This window comes from Salvelinus fontinalis, chromosome 40, assembly GCF_029448725.1.
Source record: "Salvelinus fontinalis isolate EN_2023a chromosome 40, ASM2944872v1, whole genome shotgun sequence".
Lineage (NCBI taxonomy): Eukaryota > Metazoa > Chordata > Actinopteri > Salmoniformes > Salmonidae > Salvelinus > Salvelinus fontinalis.
The window spans coordinates 28,822,558-28,840,745 of NC_074704.1; the positions used below are offsets into that span (position 1 = coordinate 28,822,558).

General features: G+C 43.6%; 1 protein-coding gene across 2 annotated transcripts in view; it reads left to right on the forward strand.

Annotated features, from left to right (window-relative positions):
• LOC129839118 (apoptosis-stimulating of p53 protein 2-like) overlaps positions 1 to 15,965 on the forward strand; it is a 41,885-nt gene extending 25,920 nt beyond the window's left edge. For both annotated transcript variants that reach the window (XM_055906384.1, XM_055906386.1), the window contains exons 8-18: positions 940 to 1,104; positions 1,601 to 1,814; positions 1,985 to 2,119; positions 2,525 to 2,640; positions 2,948 to 3,302; positions 3,535 to 4,286; positions 9,832 to 9,969; positions 10,437 to 10,570; positions 10,939 to 11,105; positions 11,335 to 11,534; positions 13,292 to 15,965. In XM_055906384.1, coding sequence (XP_055762359.1) covers positions 940 to 1,104; positions 1,601 to 1,814; positions 1,985 to 2,119; positions 2,525 to 2,640; positions 2,948 to 3,302; positions 3,535 to 4,286; positions 9,832 to 9,969; positions 10,437 to 10,570; positions 10,939 to 11,105; positions 11,335 to 11,534; positions 13,292 to 13,333 — 2,418 coding nt within the window. In that variant the 3' untranslated portion in view covers positions 13,334 to 15,965. The remainder of the gene's footprint in view (positions 1 to 939; positions 1,105 to 1,600; positions 1,815 to 1,984; positions 2,120 to 2,524; positions 2,641 to 2,947; positions 3,303 to 3,534; positions 4,287 to 9,831; positions 9,970 to 10,436; positions 10,571 to 10,938; positions 11,106 to 11,334; positions 11,535 to 13,291) is intronic.
• Positions 15,966 to 18,188: the final 2,223 nt, after the last annotated feature.

Here is an 18,188-nt window from a genome sequence, read left to right on the forward strand (position 1 = left end):
TGCAAAATAACATCATAACCACAGCACTGATGTTGGGTGATTAGGGCTGGTTCACAGTCGGCATTCCAATTCCCAAAGGTGTTCAATGGGGTTGAGGTCATGGCTCTGTGCAGGCCAGTCAAGTTCTTCCACACCGATCTCGACAAACCATTTCTGTATAGTCCTCGCATTGTGCATGGGGGCATTGTCATGCTGAAACAGGAAAGTGCCTTCCCCAAACTGTTGCTACAAAGTTGGAAGCACCGAATTGTCTAGATTGTCATTGTATGCTGTAGCATTAAGATTTCCCTTTACTGAAACTAAGGGGCCTAGCCCAAATCATGAAAAAGAGCCCCAGACCATTATTCTTCCTCCAACAAACTTTACAGTTGGTACTATGCATTCAGGCAGGTAGCGTTCTCCTGGCATCTGCCAAACCCAGATTTGTTGGTTGGACTGCCAGATGGTGAAGCGTGATTCATCACTCCAGAGAACGCGTTTCCACTGCTCCAGATACCAGTGTGCAGCTGCTCGGCAATGGAAACCCATTTCAGGAAGCTTCCAACGAACAGTTCTTGTGCTGACGTTGCTTCCAGAGGCAGTTTGGAACTCGTTAGTGAGTATTGCAACCAAGGACAGACGATTTTTATGCATGGCTGTGTGCTCAATTTTATGCACCTGTCAGCAACCGGTGTGGCCTAAATAGCCGAATCCACGAATTTGAAGGGGTGTCCACATACTTTTGTGTGTATATATCGTGTATAACCCCCAGAACAAAACTGCTGGCTCTGAAGTTTTCTTTTCACACTGTCCTTTTCAGCACGGTTCCAGCAACTATGGTGGGTATGTAACCAGGCAAACTCAGTAGAGATTGGTTTGGCTCGTCTCAGTAGTGGGAAAATCGCTATACACACACAACGCTGACTCGAGCTCTTTCTCCCTTCTCCCCCCGATTTTAAGCTGAGGAATAAGCTGAACCAGGACCAGAGTGCCAAGCTGCAACAGCAGCGTGAGAGCCTGAGCAAGCGCAACCTGGAGGTGGCCACCATGGACAAGCGAGTGGCCGAACTCCGCGAACGCCTGTGGAAGAAGAAGGCAGCGCTACAGCAGAAGGCGAACTTGCCCGTGAGTCAGGTCGAGGTTCAAAAGCTTTATTTGTTCCCTTAGGGCAGTGTTCATCAGACCACATTTTTTGGAACTAAGCTTAGGAATGGGGCCAGGGAAATGTACCACCACTCCAGTTCATAGACGGGGCTATCGATGCGAGACAGTCCATGAGATACATGTGATGTGCGCAGGAGGAATATTTTGTTGCCCCCCCCCCCCCCCCCCCCCACCACCACCACCATGCAAGTAAAACATTTTAGCAGCCCCCTCTTGACAGCGGCGACAGCAGATAGTTGAGACCCCGACTGAGTTCCTAAAAACATTATTATTCTATTAAAAAAAATATGGATATTGATCCGCGGGCCGCCAGTTGCCCATCCCTGGCCTACATAGGGTGACATAACATATACGGCTCATAATAAGATATTATAAAGGCTCATACATGCTAATAACAACTAATAAAGATTCATACCTGCTAACTTTAGATAATGTGTTACCCAAACATTCTCTCCAGGTCCCCACAAAGAGCCAGGCCCTGCAGCCATGTGGCCCTTCCAGGGTGGCGGCTGTGGGCCCTTACATCCTGTCCTCCACTGCGGCCCCAGGGCCTCCGGTGCCCAGCCGACAGGAGCTGCTGATCAAGCCTGCCTACCCCGACGGCACCACCACCTTACCCACGCCAGACTCCTCCATGAAGGCCCCTCCTAGACCGCTTAAACCCTACTCAGGTAAGAATGTTGTTTCGTTATGGATGATTTTACTTTGTGTGTTCAATTGTGACTGTATGTGTGCGCTTGTGGCTGTGTTAGTGTGCATGTGTGTAACTGTGTAGTAGCAGATTGTGTATATCTGCCTTTGCAATTCAAGTGCTCTTTCCATGTGTTAACACTTCTCCTAGCTCTGACAGGTTTCCAGTCATCCAAGACGTCTAAGCTGTCCGACTGGTCCAGCTCCAGTGCAGAGTCCAGCGGCAGTCATCATGGCATGTCCTCTACTCTGCCTCGCATGTCCAGCCTCTCCTCACAGGGCTCAGGTAACCATCTTCCTCCGACTTGGCTAGGAAACAGGGTTGGGGTCAGTTCCACTGCATGAATGAACAAATCCTAATAGAAATTTGCGCAATTTTGAATTAATGAAGGGAGTTCTTGCGAAGGCCATATTATTTCATTAATTTAGAAATGAATGTCAGGTCACCCCCTGAGATGTAGTGTAGTGTTTTATTAAACTGATGCTGGGAATATATTCAAAATAAAGACTGGCTCCAGGTTACAGTGATTTGTGATGTGTATGTGGTTCTGATCATCTTGATGTTTGATGGACGTCATATGGTTTGGATAATGTTCAAATAATGTTCTGATTTGGATGTCCTATGGTTTTAATAATGTAAATGTCATATGGTTCAGATAATGTTCTGATGTGGTTTCCTCTGCGGTTGCAGGAGATGCCGAGACCCTCAAGGACCAAAAGGGCCGTCACATTTCTATGTTTGACGCCCCGGCTCCCCTCCACTCACAGAACAATCAGAGCAGCGAGGACCTCTTGAGGGATACCCAGGTACTGCACTGATTTTCAGAAGCATTTTTAGGAACGTTCATACAATATACTTAAAAGATGCTCCTTTGCCATGTTCATCAAAAATGCATTTTTGATATACAGGGTTGTATTGTTTTTTTGGTTGGAGCGTGGTACTTGCAACACCATTTGTAGGTTTGATTTCCTCGTGGCCCTCATACTTAATACTGGATATGTGTTTGAACAGTTGCATTGGATAAAACCATCTGTTAACTGACATTGTTGCAGTTATATTATTATGCATTTAATTTATCATACTATGTATGTTACCATCTTCTTGACTTGATAGGCGGGTGGTAAGGCTCTCGGCAAGGTGCCACCTCCTATCCCTACCAAGCCCCCGACCTTCGGCAAACCGCCCTACAGCACGGGCACCTTCCCGGGCAAGGCAAAACCGTCTGCCTCCCTCCATCTGTGTGCACCTTCGCCCATCGCCATCCACAGCCACACCCTGCCTCTGCCCCCCAAGCAGGAGGCTCCTCCGGCGGCTACGGTGCGCCCCTTCACCCCGGATCCTCCAGAGTCCACAGCAGCAGTGCCTGTTCTCCAGAAGCCACAGACGGTGGCGGCCTCCTCCATCTACTCCATGTACACCCAACAGCCCAGGACAGGCGGGGGCACTCTTACACGCACGCAGCCCAGAGGTGAGAGAAGGAGCCGTGGGCTACTGTAGTGTCTTGGCTACTCCTGTAACTCCTGGATCTTTACTATGTTACTAAACTAAGTAATTTGTTAAAATCATTCTGCATTTTCTGTTATTGTTTTGGAAAATACCTGCCTTAAATTTCCCTACTTAACAAACTTACACTGTTTTAAAAGATGTTAATGGTGATTGTGTTAGCATGCTAGATTGACCATTCACTCTCTCTCTGATAGTGTATGGAAAGCCAGTCATCTCAGGCAGTGGGGGGCAGCAGTCACTCCTCCAGGACTCCACCTATTCGGGGGCCGGAGATTTCGAGGTGGACCAGGGGGGTCCCGGCCTGGCGTCTCCGGCCCCTGAGAGCCAGTGGGGCCAGGAGACGGAGCGGGCCCCTCGTCCCCTCAGCCCCACCAAGCTACTCCCCTTCATCTCGCACCCTCACCGGCACCCCAGCGACGCCGACCTGGAAGCCCTGCGCCGCCGACTGCACCATGGCCCGCGACCCCTCAAGAAGCGCAGCTCCATCACAGAGCCTGAGGGCCCCGCGGGGCCCAACATCCAGAAGCTTCTCTACCAGAAGACCACACTGGCCGCCATGGAGACTGTTTTGGGGTCCCCCTACGAGGGTGAAGGTGGAGGAACATGGAAGGAGGGGGCCAGTGCCGGTGGAGCCCCAGACCGCACTGGTACGTCCCAAGTTTTCACCGCTGCAGCGTCCCTCGCTGAGACCGAGGAAGACGCACAGGTGCCCCCTCGCTCGCCCATCCCAGAGCCCTCATCCTCCTCCAGCCACACCATGCCCCCATCGCTGGAGGAAGAGGAGCTGGAGCCCTGCCACCCGCCCCCCCATCAGCCAGAAGCCTACTTGGAGGAGTACCCGCCCTACCCACCCCCTCCATACCCCAGCGCGGGGGAGCAGGACTTGGGGGAGGACACCCTCAACATGAAGGCTCCGGAGGTCGCGGGACAGGTCACTATGCCACCGGTATGTAGCCACAGCAAATACCCCATACTAGCGTACTACATAGTATGAGGTCATGTTTTAGCCAAACATACTAAAAGTTGTGCTGGTATGGATATTGGGGTACATGGATGGTGAGATATTTGGTATTGGGAAACCATTTTGACTGATGTATTGTTTGTGTGACATCCACCTTAGCCAAATACATTTAAACTCAGTTTTTCACTATTCCTGACATTTAATCGTAGTAAAAATTCTGTCAGTTAGGATCACCACTTTATTTTAAGAATGTGAAATGTCAGAATAATAGTTGAGAGAATGATTTATTTCAGCTTTATTTCTTTCATCACATTCCCAGTGGTCAGAAGTTTACATACACTCAATTAGTATTTGGTAGCATTGCCTTTAAATTGTTTAACTTGGGTCAAATGTTTCGGGTAGCCTTCCACAAGCTTCCCACAATAAGTTGGGTGAATTTTGCCCCATCCCTCCTGACAGAGCTGGTATAACTGAGTCAGGTTTGTAGGCCTCCTTGCTCGCACACGCTTTTTCAGTTCTGCCCACAAATTCTCTATAGGATTGAGCTCAGGGCTTTGTGAAGACCACTCCAATACCTTGACTTTGTTGTCCTTAAGCCATTTGCCACAACTTTGGAAGTATACTTGGGGTCATTGTCCATTTGGAAGACCCATTTGTGACCAAGCTTTAACTCCCTGACTGATGTCTTGAGATGTTGCTTCAATATATCCACATAATTTTCTCTCTCATGATGCCATCTATTTTGTGAAGCGCACCAGTCCCTCCTGCAGCAAAGCACCCCCACAACATGATGCTGCCACCCCCATGCTTAACAGTTGGGATGGTGTTCTTTGGCTTGCAAGCATTCCGCTTTTTCCTCCAAACATAACGATGGTCATTATGGCCAAACAATTCTATTGTTGTTTCATCAGACCCGAGGAAATTTCTCCAAAAAGTACAATCTTTGTCCCCATGTGCGGTTGCAAACCGTAATCTGGCTTTTTTATGGTGGTTTTGGAGCAGTGGCTTCTTCCTTGCTGAGCGGCCTTTCAGGTTATGTCGATATAGGACTCGTTTTACTGTGGATATAGATACTTTTGTACCTGTTTCCTCCATTATCTTCACAAGGTCCTTTGTTGTTGTTCTGGGATTGATTTGCACTTTTCGCACCAAAGTACGTTCATCTCTAGGAGACAGAATGCGTCTCCTTCCTGAGCGGTATGACAGCTGCGTGGTCCCATGCTGTTTATACTTGCGTACTATTGTTTGTAGAGATGAACGTGGTACCTACAAGCATTTGGAAATTGCTCCCAAGGATGAAACAGACTTGTGGAGGTCTACAATTTTTTTTTCTGGGGTCTTGGCTGATTTCTTTTGATTTTCCCATGTCAAGCAAAAAGGCAGTGAGTTTGAAGGTAGGCCTTGAAATACATCCACAGGTACACCTCCAATTGACTCAAATGATGTCAATTAGCCTATCAGAAGCTTGTAAATCCATGACATAATTTTCTGGAATTTTCCAAGCTGTTTAAAGGCACATTCAACTTAGTGTATGTACACTTCTGACCCACTGGAATTGTGATACAGTGAAATAATCTGTCTGTAAACAATTGTTGAAAGAATTATGCAGAAAGTAGATAACAAACTATAGTTTTGGCAAGTCGGTTAGGATAACAAGAAATTTGTGGAGTGGTTGAAAACCGAGTTTTAATGACTCCAACCTAAGTGTATGTAAACTTCCGACTTCAACTGTATACAACATATACGGCCACCTGAGGATCTGTCTTTTTCAGCCATCTGCGTTTGAAGGGTGTCAAATCCACTTGTCAGTATGGCTGTTGCGGTGACCATATTACCTCCACAACGGCAGTCACGAGTCATGACCGCAGTAAAATTCCATGTAACCGTCGAGTCACGGTCATCTCCTCTTATGCACTCTGGACATGCGTTGGGGGTACCCAACTCGCCTGGTACTCAGCGCTCTATTGTCCCTCTAGTCGAACCACTCTGACATAAATGCAGTGGAAAATCACATCCAACGTTTATCAGAACAGTATCATGCTTTTAAAACTCACCTCACTGTGATTGGTCAATTTGAAGAAAGAAGTTCAGCAACAGCTTGAAACTCACTGGAAAACATGGTCATTGTGGGTGTTGTTTCAAAGCCTAACGCAACAAAATGGACAGCGCTTTCTGAGGTGATGAATCTTTCAAAACCCCAATACGTATATTGGAGCTTATGTATACGCATAGGCCTCTATATGAAATGCGTGTTCTTATAACCCCAGACTTTTCTATATGTAATCCAGTGGGAAAGCAGGGTTTTGATGGTTGCCACTAAAGAGGATACTGCTACTATATTTTATTTTCAGCTGCTCATATTAAGCACATGCTCCACTATAAATCTGGAGTAGCCTAACAGTCCGCCATGGCAGGAAAGCGGCCTCCATTCACTACTCGAGTGCAGATGTTTTTTGCCCCTGTTCCTGGCCATTTGATAAGGCCATTTGATTCATTCTAAATCGATACTAATTTGACTAAGTACATTTTACACTTTTTTGGGTTACTACATGATTCCATATGTGTTATTTCATAGTTTTGATGACTTCACTATTATTCTACAATGTAGAAAATAGTACAAATAAAGAAAAACCCTGGAATGAGTAGGTGTGTCCAAACCTTTGACTGGTACTGTATTAGTCAAAACGAGATTAAATTGATAATAGTCTGATGGGTGAAAATATGACCGCTTGATGAGAGGACAGCATGTGCAGTCTGAGGCTAGGAACAAGGGCGCAAGCTTTATTTGCGACTTTCTCAAATCATCAATAGCTTAACATGCAGCCCATATACAGTGGGGAGAACAAGGTATACAGGTAATGAGTGGAGAACAGGAGGGCTTCTTAAAGAAAAACTAACAGGTCTGTGAGAGCCGGAATTCTTACTGGTTGGTAGGTGATCAAATACTTATGTCATGCAATAAAATGCAAATGAATTACTTAAAAATCATACAATTTGATTTTTGTTTTAGTTTCCATCTCTCACAGTTGAAGTGTACCTATGATTAAAAAATTACAGACCTCTACATGCTTTGTAAGTAGGAAAACCTGCAAAGTCGGCAGTGTATCAAATACTTGTTCTCCCCACTGTATGTTTTGATTTGAGACATTCTAAGGTTTGTATCATTCACAACTAAAGTTGTCAAATAACGCTAAATCTAGCGTATAGGACCTGTTTCAAATGATCAGTTTTACGCTCAACATAGCCACTTCATATGTGCACTCGCTCCGGAATAGGAAAAATATCCTTTGCTTTATTCAGCTACAGTGCATTGGGAACTATTCTGACCCCTTGACATTTTCCATATTTTGTTACTTTACAGCCTTATTCTAAGATAAAATGCTTCCATTTTCTCATCAATCTACATGCAATACCCCATAATGACAAAGAAAAAACTGTTTTTTATACATTTTAGCAAATGTATAAAAAATATTTACACAAGTATTCAGACACTTTACACTGTATTTTGTTAAAGCACCTTTGGCAGCGATTACAGCCTCGGGTCTTCTTGGGTATGACGCTAAAAGCATGGCGCACCTGTATTTGGGGGTTTTCTCCTATTCCTCTTCGTAGATCCTCTCAAGCTCTGTTAGGTTGGATGGGGAGCATTGCTGCACAGCTATTTTTCAGATCTCTCCAGACATATTCGATTGGGTTCAAGTCCGGGCTCTGGCTGGCTGGGCCCCTCAAAGATATTCAGTGACTTGTCCAGAAGCCACTCCTGCGTTGTCTTGGCTGTGTGCTTAGGGTCGTTGACCTGTTGAAAGGTGAACCTTCGCCCCGGTCTGAGGTCCTGAGTGCACTGGAGCAGGTTTTCACCAAGGATCTCTCTGTATTTTGCTCCATTCATCTTTCCCTCGATCCTGGCTAGCCTCCTAGTCCCTGGTCTGAATACTTATGTAAATGTGATATTGGCAACAATTTCTAAAAACACTTTTCGCTTTGTCATTATTGTGTGTAGATTGCTGAGGGGAAAAATAATATTTAATCAATTTTAGAATAAGGCTGTAACATTAAAAAAATGTGGAAATAGTCAAGGGGTCTGAATACTTTCCGAAGGCGCACTAAGTTAAATTCCATTCTTATTACTATAAAACCATGTAATACTGTATAAAATAATAGCATAGGAATTATAAACATATCTTGTTTGCTAAATGAACTAGCCTACAGCCTATGGCGCATAGCCAAATAACGTACCTAGATCTGTTCTGTTCTTCTGAAATATATTTTCTTCATAATCATAATGTTTTAGACCTGCCTAAAATAAATAATGGATTTATTGTGATAGTGTATATTAAATAGATGTCTTAGACTTAAAAAAAAAATGTTTAGATGTTCCAAAGCACATCAGCGGCTTGTATTCGGCTGTATGCTTGGAGGCCTGGAGATGTTCAACATGTTTGTTAACTCACTGTCAGTTACCGTGAGACCGGTAGTCTTTTGAATGACAATAACTGGCTCACAACATTTCATGACCGCCACAGCCCTACTCGTCACTTAAATCTAGTTGATTGATGGTTTTCATTTTACTCCTGCGACTCTTTCATACTCTTGCTTGTGCCTGTAATTTTTTCCGGTTAACATTACGACTGTGGAAATGTTTGTAATGACCTGTCAAACACACCCCGGTAATGGCTGAAATGGGCTCAATGGAATACAGTACATTGGCTTTCTGTTGACTAGAAGAACGCTAAAGCTTTGTCTGGGATTTAACAGTCTCGTCACTTACGTCACAAGAAAGTGAATAAATATAACTTTATTTTGATGGGTGTTTTTGTGAAATTGAAAAGTAGTAATTTAATCCAGTTGAGGAAAAAAGATAACAAAATAGTTAACGAATTAGATTTCCCTGAAATAAAGCAACTTCCCGAAAATAAACACTCGGATTATAGTGATATTATGTCCAATTTCGCAAACAATGTAAAGTATGTTTAGACGGGTGTATTCTAAAGCAAGCGTGTTTATTTTTTTTATCCGAGGGTATCCTGCTATTTACACACTTGTTGAATTATGCAAGAGAATGTGACAACAGTAATTAATGAAGCAGTCTAGACAGTGCAGGTGGTTGCAGCCCTGTTCCACCCCTTTATGTTAATGGGTCATATATGCAAGTACATCCAGTGTATTTATGCATATGATGCACATATAATTCTATTTTTTAACACACACCAAAAAAAAAATACCTGATACAATTTTAAAATGTATATATTGGACAAATTGAATACCTGCATTTCCACAAGTCCCTGAACCGCATTCATGATTTGTCTGAGCCAGTAAAATGTTTTATGTGCTATAATTTAGTCAATATCTGATGGATAATACAAATTCTAAAAGTTTGGAGGATCTTTATCCATTGTCCAACTGTTGCATTTATTATAATTCATTTTAAAACCTTTTAACAATTTCGATGACCATAGCTAGCAGATGTCACTGCATTTATATTCTAATTGTGAAACATCTACACTCCTCTACTCCGACTCCACTCCTGCAGGGCAAGAGGACCAACCTGCGGAAGGTCGGCTCGGAGCGCATCGACCACGGCATGCGAGTCAAGTTTAACCCCCTGGCCCTGCTGTTGGACTCATCTCTGGAGGGCGAGTATGATCTGGTGCAGAGGGTCATCTATGACGTGAGTAGTCCCACTCCTTTTAATTGAAGAGATAGTATAGCGGTGGGAAGAAAAGGGAGGTGGGGAGTCAAAGGGCTGTTGGTCAGATTCTCAGTGATGTGAGTTTTACATCATTAGCCCTGCTAATTTCGGCTGTTTCAATGTTAATACCACAGACGACTCTTCCACGTAGACATCCCATAAGCAAAGGCTTTGCAATGCCGCTGCAAGTAATGCTTAAGTAGTACTCTTTAAGCAACAAGAAATGCTGGTCTATGGCCATCAAAATGCTTAGCTTAGAAGTTGCCCTTAGGCACAGTTATAGGACCTGCTAAAACCTACCCAAATCCTAACCTCAACCATGTTGCCCTTAGGGGACAGATCTAAGATCAGCTAATCCCTCCCCAAATCAACCGTAAGGGGTAAAGACCGATAACTGACCGCTTTCTAGGAAATGTCTTGAAGCCTATTAACTTTCCGCCTTATAGGTGGATGACCCCAGCCTACCCAATGACGAGGGCATCACAGCCCTGCACAACGCCGTCTGTGCCGGCCACACCGAGATCGTCAAGTTCCTGGTGCAGTTTGGCGTGAACTCCAACGCTGCCGACAGCGATGGCTGGTGAGCCGTTGTCACTTTACAGTGGCCATTGTCACGTTAGTTGCCGTTGTCCCTTTACAGTAACTTTATAGTGGTTGTTGTCACTTTACAGTGGCTTTATAAAACCTGTTGTCACCCCCAGCAACCAGTAGCACGTCACATCCAATGTTTTCATGTGGCTGATGTTATCCAGTCGCCCACTATTATTAAAGAGTTATTGTTTTTTTTTATCTCTCCCCTCCTTCACTCCCCTCACCCATCCTCTTGCTCTCATCTCCTCCAACTCGCCCACCTTATCTCCTTCTCCCTCTGCCCTCTTCTCTACCTCCTTCCCTTTCTTTCTTCCATCCCTACCTCACTCTACCTCTCCGTGTCTGTCTCTCTCCCAGGACTCCATTGCACTGTGCGGCCTCCTGTAACAATGTGCAGGTGTGTAAGTTCCTGGTGGAGTCCGGGGCTGCTGTGTTCGCCACCACCTACAGTGACATGCAGACAGCGGCAGACAAGTGCGAGGAGATGGAGGAGGGCTACGCACAGTGCTCCCAGTTCCTCTACGGTGAGACCGCTAGTGTTCTCTGACTGGAGACAAAGCACAAACATTATTTGCTCAAAACAATCAGTGTGCCTATTACTCTTTTCCCGTGTTGCACTCGACCCCTCCGCTTGTTTACAAAATGTAGCTACCCTCATCTACTCTAACATTCTGCCCTCCATAACACGTTTTAGCGGAAATGGAATCTTAACGGCTTGTTCCTGACGAGGTGGGTGTGACTGTGTCGATGCAGGTGTACAGGAGAAGATGGGCATCATGAACCGTGGGGTGGTGTACGCCCTGTGGGACTACGAGGCTGAGGACGATGACGAGCTGGCCTTCCAGGAAGGCGACTGCATGACGGTACTGCGGCGCGAGGACAAGGACGAGATCGAGTGGTGGTGGGCCCGCTGCGGAGACCGAGAGGGCTACATTCCAAGGAACCTGCTAGGGGTGAGCAGGAGAGAGTAGCCTGGCCACACATATGCTCCACCCCTAGTTCCTAAGCCATAGGCACTCCTGTAGATCTGAAATGATTGGATAGGTGTAAGAAATGTGGCAGAAATCATAGGCAGGGTGAAGAGCAGTCAATTTGGAATCCAGCAATAGTGTCTGTCTGTGGGCTGCAGCTCCATATTGTATTCAGAGCAGTGGTTTAGTATAGGAAAAGTGGACATACACATATCCAGTGGTTTTGACCAAGGGCCATTTCCACAAAGCGTCTAAGAGGAGGAATGCTGATCTAGGATCTGTCCATATACCTGTAAAACTCCCATTAAATGGCGAGCCTTCAACAAACTCCGGTCACTTCTAATGGCCGGGCATCGCAAAATAAATGCCAGTCTGTATTGAGTGTAGGGTCAAAACAGGGTAATTACTAGTAGGTTATGCATACACTGCTCCAGTGGAATTTCACAGCATCTCTACCAAAGAGTTCATAATTGTTTTTCAATCCTCTCTCTCTACCTCGCCCTGGATGATTGATCCCCATCTGCCAAAATGCAATAATTATGTCTGTGTAGCCAGCAAAAGAAACTGACAACCGTGTTTTTATTTATTTAACCTAAGGCAAGTCAGTTAACAAATTCTTATTTACAATGACGGCCTACATAGAGGTTGGATATTCGACAGACATTCAGCTCTATGGGGCTAGTTAGAGATATATCTCTAACTTCCAACCTCAAACTAACTTTACCATAATCCACTTTGCCGCCTTTGTAGCCTAACATTTGTAGTGCGTTCTAAATGTAAGTGTTTTAATTAGCAAACGGAACTGTTGGTGAACTTATTAATGACAGTAGGTGTTTTTATCAACTTGTAGAGCTAGAAACCCGATTTATAACAGGGTGAGCTCTGCGTATAAAGCAAATAATCGACCGGTTGCTTAAAGTGATCAATTTTGGCAAATTAAATGTGAAAAGTTCTACTCTGAGATGTTGTGAATACTGGCCCCGGTGCTGGAGGCTCGAAGAACATGTTCAGTGAAAAGCAGGGGCGGGGACGGAGACTGGGGACGGAGGGTACAAAACGAGGCAACGGTGTGCTTTATGACCATGCGTACGCCTCCAAGCGGTCGGGTAGGCTGCTTAAAGTGTTTATCCAACTGGAGAAAAATGTATAAGAATAATTATGTCACCCCCACTTCTAAAAACCAAAATTGTGCCCCTGTGAAAAGTGCAACTTGCAATCTATTTGGGAAGAAATTACCCTCGGGGGGTCTACTTCTCTGATTAGAAGACTGGGGAAAATCTAACTGTTGTGTATTGATATTCTAGTTTGTCCCTTTAGGGCACCTGTAACACCCTCCTGCTTACCTACGTTGGAATGCTGGGAATGTTTTGTCCTGTGAAACGCATTAAACAATGCCCACGTTAGTTTCTACTCCCGTCTAATGTCCTGTCCTTATATTAGTTGTATAAGTAATACATTGTGCTATGCAACGCTAACATTTCTTAGTCACGCATGCCTTGTAAAGACCTACCAGCTCTATGCGTAACCTCCTTGACAAAAACTCGTCTGCCATTTCACATGTGGAGATCATCCCACATCTGGCAATGATTAATAGATTTCTTTAACTAGTGGGGGAAATCCTGTCACTTAAGAATATTATGTAGTAATGCTGAATCTAAATTGAGACATCTAAATGAGAATCTCAGCCCCCTGCTTACCACAGTTATATGATCTTTAAAATTGTATTTTCTTATTTTTAGCTGTATCTGAGGATCAAGCCACGGCAGAGGAGCTTGGCTTAAATTATATCGGCTCACGTTCCACCCTACTCGCTGAAAACTACTCCGACTTGAAGTTCAACAAGAAGTTACTTTTGAAAGAGGAATGAAGAACCTAAAAGTCCAGTGCTACATTTCACGCTTCTGGTCTTTTTGCAGGAATGTACACACAGCGCAACTTTTTGTATTGGAGACTTCTGAACAGTGTTTTTTTTTTTGTAGACGTGTGATTTTCTGAGCAGAATCAATTTGTAAGGGTTTGTATAACTGTGGCAGTTGGAAATGTAAAGCGTTTTCTACGTCACGGCAAGAGGCACGCTTATATCCACACAATATACAGTATATAAAAACATTGGTTGTGTATTTGACAATCCTGCTGTGGGTATACAGTGCCTTCAGAAAGTATTCATACCACTTGACTTATTCCATATTTTGTGTTACAGCCTGAATTCAAAATGGATTAAATTAGTTTTTTTTCTCACCAATCTACACACAATAGCCCATACTGACAAACTGAAAACATGGTTTAGAAATGTTTGCAAATGTATTGAAAATGAAATACAGAAATATCTAATTAACAAGTATTCACACCCCTGAGTCATTACATGTTAGAATCACCTTTGGCAGCGATTACAGCTGAGTCTTTCTGGATTAGTCTCTCTCTAAGAGCTTAACACACCTGGGTTGTACAATATTTGCACATTATAATTTAAAAAATTCTTCAAGCACTGTCAAGTTGGTTGATCATTGTTAGACAGCCATTGTCAATTCTTGCCATAGATTTTGAATCCGAAGTCAAAACTGTTACTAGGCCACTCAGGAACATTCAATGTCATCTTGGTAAGCAACTCCAGTGTATATTTGGCCTTTTATTTTAGGTTATTGTCATGTTGAAATGTGAATTTGTCTCCCAGCATCTGTTGGAAAGCAGACTCAACCAGGGTTTCCTCTAGGATTTTGCCTGTGCTTAGCTCTATTCTGTTTTATTTTATCCCCAAAAAACCTCCCTAGTCTTTGCCGATGACAAGCATACCCATAACATGATGCAGCCACCACCATGCTTGAAAATATGATGAGTGGTACTCAGTGATGTGTTGTGTTGGATTTCCCCCAAACCTAACAATATTCAGGACATAAAGTTCATTTGTTTGCCACAATTTTTTTGCAGTTTCAGTTTAGTGCCTTATTGCAAACCGGATGCATGTTTTGGAATATTTTTTTTCTGTACAGGCTTTCTTTTTTTCACTCTGTCATTTAGGTTAGTATTGTGAAGTAACTATAATGTTGTTGAACCATCCTCAGTTTCTCCTATCACAGCCGTTAAACTCTAACTGTTTTAAAGTCACTGTTGACCTCACGTTGAAATCCCTGAGCGGTTTCCTTCCTCTCCGTCAACTGAGTTAGGAAGGACGCCTGAATCTTTTTAGTGACTGGGTGTATTTATACACCATCCAAAGTGCAATAACTTCACCATGCGCAAAGGGATATTCAATGTCTGTTTTTAAACATTTACCAAGTATCATGGCCATTCTTTGTGAGGCATTGGAAAACCTCCCTGGTCTTTGTGGTTGAATCTGTGTTTAAATTCATTGCTCGACTGAGGGACCTTGCAGATGATTGTATTTGTGGGGTACAGAGATGAGGTAGTCATTCAAAAATCATGTTAAACACTATTGCACATAGTGAGTCCATGCAACTACTGTGACTTGTTAAGCAAAAAAAATATCTACTTATTTAGGCTTGCCTTAACAAAGGGGTTGAATACCTATTGACTCAAGACATTTCAGCTTTTCATTTTTAATTAATTTGTTAAAAAAAGGGCATTGTGTGTGTAGACCCATGACACAATCTGTTTTAATCCATTTTAAATTCAAGCTGTAATGCAACAATGTGGGAAAAGTCAAGGGGTGTGAACACTTTCCAAAGGCACTGTAGTTCCACCTAGATTTGAAGCTCTGCAATGTTGTTACTTTCAGTTTTCCTATAAATGTTTATTTTTCAATATTTTGTGTGTACTGTATGTAGCCTGACATTCTGTGCTAATAATGTTGAATGCACAAGCTTCAACGACCTTGCTCAACATCACGTCCTTATTCCAATCCTTCATATCTTAAAGAGATGCTCAACGTTGTTCGTGGAAAGGTATCGTCCTGTAGGTTTTTGCTCCAACCATAATCTAGCCCACCCTATTTATAACAATTAGGTGGTTGATAAACTGAATCAGGTCAGTTACAACTGCGGTTGGAGCGAAAACCTACAAGAGGGTAGCTCTCCAGGAACAGGGTTGGGCAGCCCCGCACATGGACCAGACAGAATATGACCAGCATTTTTTGGTTACACAACTTTCATGATTAAGCCATTATAAATGCTTTTTAATCCTTATAAATACCTAATTTCAATGTAAATGATGAAATACATATTAATAGTATGTAGACCCTTAACTATTTATACATGTTTAGCCTATTCATGACAGTCATAAAAGTGTAAACACATTTTATTAATGGAATTGAGTCATTTAAACCAGTGACATTTCAAAAACTTTGCTTTCAGCCAAAACTGCAAAATTCACATTAAATGTGTTCTGTGAACAATCGGTGTTGACCATCAAACCAAATAAGTTCAGCTTTTAAAAAGTCAATAAAAATATGCAAAAGGATTGTCTTTGGATTTTTCTATGGTAGTCATGATAAAAAATGTTTATTTACACAACCTTGATGCAATACATACACATACTGCAAACTTGCCACTTGTCTCAACCGAATAGAAGCTAATAATACCTGTAATATTTAATATATAATCTAAAAGAATAGTGCTCTGCATGCTTTCTGTACTCAATCTGTATATTTCTTATGACAGTAAACATTTAAGATACTGTAAAGATCAGCTGATACTTGAATAAACGGCATACATCAGTGGTCACCAAGACCTCAATATGCATCAACACCGTGATAAATTGAATCCCGTGTTTCACTACTGCACACCTTAAAGCTCTCCCGGACTATGTTCGGTAACCTCTGGCATACACACAAACATGCAGAAGCTATTTAAAAAAAAATACAAAGTGCAAAAGCAACAACTCACTACAATTTTAGTGCTTCAATATGGTATTCAGAAGTTCAGGTACATTACATTCAATGCTTTAGTTGTAATTGCACACAACCCCGTAAAGGATAAGGGATAAAGTCAAGAGTTCAATAAATATTTGTCATTTAGAAGTCCATTTCGTCTGACAAGATTTTCACAAGTTCCTATTAAGCATGCGGACTCCACATGGGTATCTAGCTGCACAAAGCTCCCCTGTACACAGATGAGCCTGAAGCTATGACACAGACAGCATTGGGTTCAATGGGTTGACATTATAACAGGGTCACAAAAGCAGCGTCGCTACATCACATCCCTTCAAATACTTGCTCATGCACTTCTTTCAGAACGGGTTTGCAATCCAACAGTCTCTTGACTATGCCAAGAGTCTCGACTCTGCTCATTCTCAACCCTCACACATTACTGCTGCCCTACACAGACTTAGTTGAATTTGACATTTCGAAAATTAGCATTTACAGTTGGTGCTCGTGCCACTTGTGCTACCAAAATGGGTAGTCTACTTTTCATGAATACCAACCAAGACGAATGAAGTGCAGAGTAAACCACGTAATAAGGAAACTTTCATTCAAAAGCATGGTAAAAGAGCTCTTTGATTTGCAGACAGGACCACCACTGGTCAACTCCCCTGCTTTGCTCATGCTTTTGAAAGCAATGCTAACTGACACAACCTGTTTACACTAGCATTGCTACATGCTAGCCATTCTGGATGTTGGTAAATAACAAGCTGACAAACTTAAAAAACGACAACACCTTAGGTCAGGGTTTCCCAAACTCGGTCCTGGGGCCGCCCCTGGGTGCGCGCTTCGTTTTTTGCCCTAACACTACACAGCTGATTCAAATGATCAAAGCTCGAGGGTGAGTTGGTTAATTGTATCGCTAGGGCAAAAACCAAAACTTGCACCAAGGGGAGGGGGGCCCAGGACCGAGTTTGGGAAACCCTGCCTTAGGTAAGTCGACAATGACCTAATACTTTTAAAAAGCCAACTATCCCTTTAAACCTCCAAAGGATGGGTATGCTGAGTATGTTCCGCATCGTCCAGTATAGTAAAACAGGGAGAGCAGGCATTTGATCTATTGTATCTGTTATGAAATGACAAAGCGAGGGATGGGAATGGTTCCTTCAAGCAATCCACAGCAGATTAGATGAAAGTTTAGCCTGCCTTCGAGGAGGTCACCCGACTTTGATTTAAGACGCCGACCTTTGCCGAAGCCACACTCATCAAAGCGTCGTTCCAGAATCCACCACTGAGAAATATCAAGTGTTTCAATAGGGCTTCACATCTCTACATGGCACGAAGGGCAGATGTGGAAAGTACAGTACAGACACACTTAGATACACACAAATGGGGATTAAAATACCAGTGTGTGGTTCAATAACAATCTACTGGGATGACGTCCGGCGCCGGCAGTTCACACAAACTTACTCTGAGAGGGGGGGGACATGTTCAGGAGAGTTTATAATTTCCTCTCCTTCCCTCCTTTCTCCTCCTCTATCTCCCTTTGGTTCTGGTCATGCGAATCAGGCAGGAGGCTGGTGACGTGGCCGACGCCCTTGGTCACACCCTCCCTGAAGAGCAGCTTGGCGCCCATGCGGAGGTACTCGGGGTGTTTAATGAAGCGGAAGCAGACCACAGCCCTCTCTCCTGTGCGCAGCTCCTCCTGGTGGTGAAAACAGGGAAGGGGACATTCGTGTTGACTCATAAATCAGCAGGGCCACAATCAGTAGGCAGACGTTGTGGAACGTTGCAGATAGAAATGTCATGGACAGAGCTGACCT